Genomic DNA, 7,972 nt, shown 5'->3' on the forward strand with positions numbered 1-7,972 from the left:
CAATATTTTTTAAAAAGATATATATTATAAACAAAACAATATAACAATACTTTTAAAAAATATATATATTATAAACAAAACAATATAACAATACTTTTAAAAAATATATATATTATAAATTAAACAATATAACAATACTTTTTAAAAAATATATATTATAAACAAAACAATATAACAATATTTTTTAAAAATATATATATTATAAACAAAACAATATAACAATACTTTTTAAAAAGATATATATTATAAACAAAACAATATAACAATACTTTTAAAAAATATATATATTATAAACAAAACAATATAACAATACTTTTAAAAAATATATATATTATAAACAAAACAATATAACAATACTTTTAAAAAATATATTATAATTAAAACAATATAGCAATACTTTTTTTTAAAAAATATATTATAAACAAAACAATATAACAATACTTTAAAATATATATATAAATAAAACAATACAACAATACTTTAAAAAATATATTATAAATAAAACAATACAACAATACTTAAAAAAAATATATTATAAATAAAACAATATAACAATACTTTTAAAAAAATATATTATAAATAAAACAATATAACAATACTTTAAAAAAATATATTATAAATAAAACAATACAACAATACTTTTAAAAAATATATTATAAATAAAACAATATAACAATACTTAAAAAAAAAAAAAGGCGGGGTGAGGCATGTTTACAAAAACGTTTTACTAATATCCTAAAATGTACCTAGGTTAAGGCATTCTTTGATTTATTAGGTATAATGTTTTCACTTTAAGTGTTAGTCTTACAATGTTTCGGCCAATGTAATCCCCAACCTTCTTCGGGTGTCTAACTCGGGAATATTTCTGTCGAACTTGAGCATACGTATGGGATTTCAAATGGAACTCTTTATTGAATCCATGAGAGTAACCTGCTCTCGGTCCGTCGACTAAAACCGGGTAGAAGGCTTAAGTAATTCGCAATTATATTATCAGTATCGCCCGCACTGATGAGGATCGAACGATCAACACCCAGAAAAGTGCAACGTAGAACTTATTTCTACTTAGTACGTTATGCCACGTGTCATTTAAGAAAGTCAGAAGTTACAGCAGCCGAAACGCAATATTAATGCAGGACACAGAGAAAAGGCTAGTTTAGTAATGGCCTCGACTTTGTTCACTTGGTACCGAGGAAAAATGTCCCTCGGCTTTACCCTGGTGGGGAGGCAAGTAAATAGGAATATTTCTTTCGACCGGCTAGACTTCGGAATTCCCTTCCTGCCACCTGCTTCCATGACTGTACTGACATGCAGAAGTTTAAATGTGACATAAATCAACATCTTGCTTATCTGCCCTAAACATGGTCTCAAGGTCACGTGGCGATATCCCTTGTTTGAGATAAACGTGAGTAAAAAAAAAGTAGAGGGGGGGATTGGTTTGTGCGTAATCGCGGAATTGGTGCCCCTTTCGTTTCTGTTCCTGAAAGCTGACACGCGAACAGAAGGGCCTAAGTTAATGCGTTTGTTTTGATTTCTGATTTTTATTTATTTACTTTTTATTTGTTTTATTGTTTTTTTATTTATTTATTTTTTTTACATATACATATATATATATATATATATATATATATATATATATATATATATATATATATATATATATTTTTTTTTTTTTTTTTTTTTTTTTTTTTTTTTTTTTTCGAGTTTCATGGAGTTGAATAACGGGCGAGCAGAGGCGCGGAACGTTAAAGTAAACATTTCTAGACGCAACTTGGCCGTGAGTGTCTGTGGTTCTACTTCAACGCAGTCGTCCGTGTCTACAATACTGTAGTGCCGCCGCGTCCCGACGGGCATGACCAAATGAGAAGCAAATTACCCATTGCCAAATGTCAGCGCTTATGCTGCTGCGTATATTAGTTATGTTAATAATACCAAACAATCTCGTTATATATCAAGTCTAAACAAGTGCAAAAGTAGGGCATGTTTGTTGTTGCCGATGCATTTTCTCATACGGCAGTGAGCAATTTAACACACACACCATTTGAATGCCTACTAGACACTGGAGAGAACTTGAATGCCTACTAGACACTGGAGAGAACTTGAATGCCTACTAGACACTCTCCTCGAGTGTCTAAGGTCTCTCTGTACAGGGGTTTGTCAGAACAATCTGGCATGAGGATACTTTTTCCATAGAAGTAAACCCTGACCAAATATTCAAAATCACATAGTATTCGCAGCCCAAATAAGATCTCCTCACTATGGCTAACCCACAGCTTTTCCGAGGATGGTGCACCTTCTCCAAGTGATATTACCTCAAGTAATAGCACGAAGCTGGATACTCCACCAGACTAGATAAATTCTTGTCCTGGAATCCAGTAAGACCAAGAGACCAAAATGAAAGATATACTACAACGTATAAAAATGGTTAATTGGGGAGAGGAAAATTATGTTCTCAATTTCTTTCCTAACTCAGTATTTGAGAGATAAAGAACTTTAATGGAACATTCGAATATCTATGTATCTCATATAGACTTCAAGTGTTAGCCCCAGGTTGGGTCCCCCTTGATTTCTGAGAACTTCAACTGAAGTAAAATAAAACAAAAAAAGTGAGAAATATATTTTATTATTATTATTATTATTATTATTATTATTATTATTATTATTATTATTATTTTATGTATCTACATAAACTTTTATGTAAATATTTTCATTATTTAATTCGACATTGCTCGATACGAAAGTAGAGCTGGGTAGTAAGCTTTGAAAAAATATATATGGCATTTAAATTACACAGAATTTTCCGCGCTTCATCCTCGTGAGGATTTGAATTTATTTTGCTTCATGCTTTATAAAAACACGAAGCAAAACGACATATATACACATACATATATACGGACATATATACATATATAGATATATACATATATATATATACATATACATACATATATATATACATACTCATATGGCAATTGCGTCGTCTTTACAGACGTTAGCCATCCCAATGATCCCCACCAACTTCATCATAGTTTTCAGGTTAATCGTCAGTGACACCCAAAACCCGTCCGTAGGCCCGAAGATGACTTTTCAGGCCAGCATTTGACTTGCACAGTCTGTCAGACATGTGGCAGACAAAGTTGTGTGCTGAAACTTGTTTCACTTTTGGTTCCGTTTTTTTTTTCTTCTTCTTCTTCTTTTGTTTTTTACTCGCTCTGCTCGTGGCATTTTTTTTTTTTTTTTTTTTTGTGGTCAATGTAAGCCGCTTTTGAGAAGAGCACGCGATTGCAAGCCTCACATTTCCAACTGTTCAATTCAATAAGCAAAACTGACACATTGCCTTTTCGAAGGTTTCTCTTGAGTTCAGCATGATCGATTCTTTCCTTCGCAAAATTTCAGATCCCCCTTTAACTAGTGTCATCCATTTGGGCTGTCATTTTGCTAGGTTCTCCCAGTTCTGAACAGGAATCTTGAAAACTTTAAGATCGTCCTTTATGCAATCCTTGAAGCGCATCTTTGGTCGATGTTGGGGACATTTCCCAGTCTTAAACTCGCCATAAAACAACTGATTCGGCAGCCTCACATCCTCCATTCGAACAGCATCCCATACCCAGCGCAACTGGTTCCTCATCACCATTGCTTGAATGCTCAAACACTCAGCCTTCCCAAGAATATCTATGTCAGGTGTCAGTGACTGCCATTTCACATTTAGAATTCGCCTGAGGAATTTCTGGAGGCATCTCTCGAGTTGCTTCAAGTTCCGACGTTGTGCTGTCCAACATTCAGATGTGTAAAGCAAAACAGAAAGTACACAGGTCGAGTAAACACTGATCTTGGCTTTGACAGAGATATCACGATCACACCACAGCCGCTTTTTTAGTGTTCCAAATACCGTGTTGGCACTCTGGATGTGTAGACGTATCTCCGCATCCAGAGAGCCATCTCTGAAGACTATGTTACCCAAGTACACAAATGTGTCCACAACATCCAGCCTACTTTCCCTCACATAGATGTTTGATTCAATGTATGAAGCACCAGGTGCAAGGGCGAACATCGCTTTTGCTTCTTAGTGTTGATAGTTAAGTCAAAGGCGTCGCAGGCTGCTGAAAAACAATTCACTATATTTTGCATATCGCGCTCCGAGTGAAACACAAAATCAGCATCATCAGCATAGAGTAGCTCCCTAACTAGATCTCCAAATGTTTGTGACTTTGCATTAAAAGCATGAAAAGTAATATGGTTAAGCTTAAGCATGGAAAAGTAAAGGACTAGTGGTAAAGAAAAGGACAAGATATTCTAGTAAAGAATGTAATAAATTTATAAATTACAATATTGCAGCATTAAGAATTGATTATATAATGTTATTAATTGATTTTTTTTTTAAATCTTAACGCTGCATTATTTTAAGATATAATTTTTATTTTATTTTTTATTAGAATATCTTGTTCTTTTCTTTCCCAGTTTTAGCAAGTCTTTTACTTTTCCATGCTCGCATTTTTCTATTGTGATCCATGATTTTTCCAGGCATCCAGTAAATTCACTTGTTCTTTGTTTAATTTCAGTCTTATTTTTTGCCCCATAAGCATAACATACACATATGTGATAACAATGTACGGCACTCGTTTGCTTTCAATGAAATCTCCCCCCACCCCACCCCAATTATCTTCTTTTCATTTTTTCATTCTCTTTCTTTCACTTCTTACTTCTCTTTTCACTACAGCAGTGAATTGGTAGCAAGAGTAGTCGCTGAAGCGACGTGGTTGCTATGGAAACCAGTCATAAAAAACGTTGCTCACCTCCTTATATTTTTTGACGATTTTGAACACCAGTACATTCATCATAATTTATTTTACAGAACGAAAATTGAATTTTTATTCACAATATAGCTGAAAAGGTGATTCATAAACTGTAATAATTGTTTGAAATTTGATCGAAAAATGAGTGCACGGTTAAGCTTTAAAGCAGTTCTCAATAACTTAAACTGCCACTTAACCATATATTGAAACACGGTAGTGTTTGAAAGATTATATATATATATATTCTAATAAAAAATAAAATAAATTTATATCTTAAAATAATGCAGCGTTAAGATTTTAAAAAAAATCAGTATATATCCAAACGAACTAAAATTGAATTGTGAACATAGAGGACAACAGGCTACATTTCTGGATTTAGATATAAAAATTGAGGATGGGATTTTTCTTTATAAAATATTTGATAAAAGAAACGCATTCCCCTTTAAAATAGTACTATGCCCCATAAGGATAGCTCCTGCCCTGTTTTTGTGTTTTATGGAACTATTATGTCAGAGTTTTTGAGAATAGCTCGTGTTACTCTAAAATTCACAGATTTTATACCACCAGTTTCTAGCTTAGTAATAAGGATGATAAAACAAGGTGGAGATAAAAATAAAATATTTAAACAGTTAAATAAAGCATTTGTTCGTTATCCTGATGCTTTTGAATCGTTTAAGATAAACCAGACTATATTAATAAAGGAAATCCAAAACTATATTAGCAATGTATAAATGTATTTATAATTACATATAATAAATTTATATATATATATAAAATAAAAATAAAAAAATGTATATATGTAAAAATAAAATATTTTTAACCTTTATATATCTAATTTTAAATAAATAAGAATGTAAATATACAAACTACTAACTATAGTAGGGGTGATAAGTAGTTAAATGGATTAATCAAAATCTTATAAATACAAGACTGATAAATTAAAAAATGTATCCATTTTAAATGGATAGTACCAGTCAAGGATCCGTCACTTGACACTCAGCTCAACAGGTGAGGGGCCGGAGACCGGCCCAGCACCTGTTGGACTGAGGTACACCGCCTGGGTAATACCTAGGAGGTCCACCCTCCCAGGCCTTGCCACCGGGCTTTCCGGTGGGGCAAGTTTATTGCTTGTTGCCTGAGGCGCCCTGACCGGGGAATGCCGACGGGGTTACTCAGGCAATTTTTAAAATTGCAGGAGTGCCCCTCCTTTAGGGGAGCCTGCTGGGTTACCACTTTCCGGCCTTGTGCCACATTTTGCTGAGTGGACAGCAAATAAATATAATCCATTTCAAATGGATAGTACCAGTCAAGGATCCGTCACTTGACACTCAGCCCAACAGATGAGGGGCCGGAGACCGGCCCAGCACTTGTTGGACTGAGGTACACCGCCTGGGTAATACCTAGGAGGTCCACCCTCCCAGGCCTTGCCACTGGGCTTTCCGGTGGGGCAAGTTTATTGCTTGTTGCCTGAGGCGCCCCGACCGGGGAATGCCGACGGGGTTACTCAGGCAATTTTTAAAATTGCAGGAGTGCCCCTCCTTTAGGGGAGCCTGCTGGGTTACCACTTTCCGGCCTTGTGCCACATTTTGCTGAGTGGACAGCAAATAAATATAATCCATTTCAAATGGATAGTACCAGTCAAGGATCCGTCACTTGACACTCAGCCCAACAGGTGAGGGGCCGGAGACCGGCCCAGCACCTGTTGGACTGAGGTACACCGCCTGGGTAATACCTAGGAGGTCCACCCTCCCAGGCCTTGCCACCGGGCTTTCCGGTGGGGCAAGTTTATTGCTTGTTGCCTGAGGCGCCCCAACCGGGGAATGCCGACGGGGTTACTCAGGCAATTTTTAAAATTGCAGGAGTGCCCCTCCTTTAGGGGAGCCTGCTGGGTTACCACTTTCCGGCCTTGTGCCACATTTTGCTGAGTGGACAGCAAATAAATATAATCCATTTTAAATGTGGAAATTGATGAATCGCACAGGTAAGAAATTCATTTTTATACTATGAAAAGGTTAGTAATTGCAATTAAGAATAGGAAATTGGATCAAAAAATTTTTGTAACTTGTCTTCTTCCTAAGATTAAGGGTGGTGGTGTTTGATCAACACTGCTGGGGAGCCATGATGTAATACACTGTTTTGTTTTTAAATCCCCGAAACAGTGTTTCATGGTAAATAACTGATGATCCCTTGAAAAATAAAAAAATTGGTATTATAGTAAATTTGAGAGTTGATGCAGTGATTGCAGGTGATTAAATGACTTACTGACTAGATGTTTTTTTTTTTTTTTTTTAACGAATGATAAAAAATAATTTTTTGTATAGTTTCAAATGTTAAAAACTTCAAAGACTATACATATATATATATATATATATATATATGTGTCCCAATAAAATGTATACTTTTTTACATGATCATAAATCCAACATTTATTATATTTTTTTATGTGTATGAGGAATTACTTTAAGGGGAAAAAAACATTCTAAATTGCTAACGGAAGACCGTGAACATAAGAGAAGTGCAACAATGTTCACAATTACTCGTTTCCGTGATAAGTTTGAGTACGAAGTAACAGTTAAAAAATGTCCATAAGAATCACTCTGGAAAAACATGATCATCAGGCAGCCTCACAAAAGCAAGAGAAGTCATCGAGAGGTATCATCATTCGTCCAGAAAATCTATTCAGCAACCAGCCAGAGAAATAGGAGTTCCAAAATTTTAGTCATGGATCACAGTGGCCACCAAATTAAACACATTTGATAATTGGCTGGTTTCTATATTTGTTCACAGTATTTTGATGTTAAACTTTTCGTTATTATAAAAAAATGTTGATTTCATAATCATTTAAAGAGTGTATAAATTTTATTGGGACACCATGTGTGTGAATATATATATATATATATATATATATATATATATATATATATATATATATATATAATCTCCGATCCCGCATTTTGCTAATTCCTACCCTCTGATGAGAAGGAAAGTATTTCTTCAAAACTACGCGGATTATCTAGTGTTTCCTTTTCAGATTAAATATGTTTTTAACTCATTTCAAAGTGTTTTTTAACATGTTTTATTAACTGTTTGCTCGTATATATATATATATATATATATATATAATTGTTATCTATTAGTTGTTTTACCTGTGGTATGTTTACGAGTGGAATGCATTACCTTAA

At 34.2% G+C, this 7,972-nt stretch overlaps 1 protein-coding gene across 1 annotated transcript; it reads right to left on the bottom strand.

The window, feature by feature from the left end:
- Positions 1-3,427: 3,427 nt before the first annotated feature.
- LOC145240524 (uncharacterized) lies at positions 3,428-4,048 on the bottom strand. Its single transcript, XM_080103978.1, has one exon. The coding sequence runs from the start codon at positions 4,046-4,048 to the stop codon at positions 3,428-3,430; it is 621 nt and encodes a 206-aa protein (XP_079960104.1).
- Positions 4,049-7,972: the final 3,924 nt, after the last annotated feature.

The sequence above is a fragment of the Euprymna scolopes genome, chromosome 2 (genome assembly GCF_053919585.1).
Source record: "Euprymna scolopes isolate OS-2025 chromosome 2, ASM5391958v1, whole genome shotgun sequence".
NCBI lineage: Eukaryota > Metazoa > Mollusca > Cephalopoda > Sepiida > Sepiolidae > Euprymna > Euprymna scolopes.

Coding starts and splice junctions, on each gene's coding strand:
- LOC145240524 (XM_080103978.1), bottom strand. CDS start 4,048: ATGTTCGCCCTTGCACCTGGTGCTTCATACATTGAATCAAACATCTAT.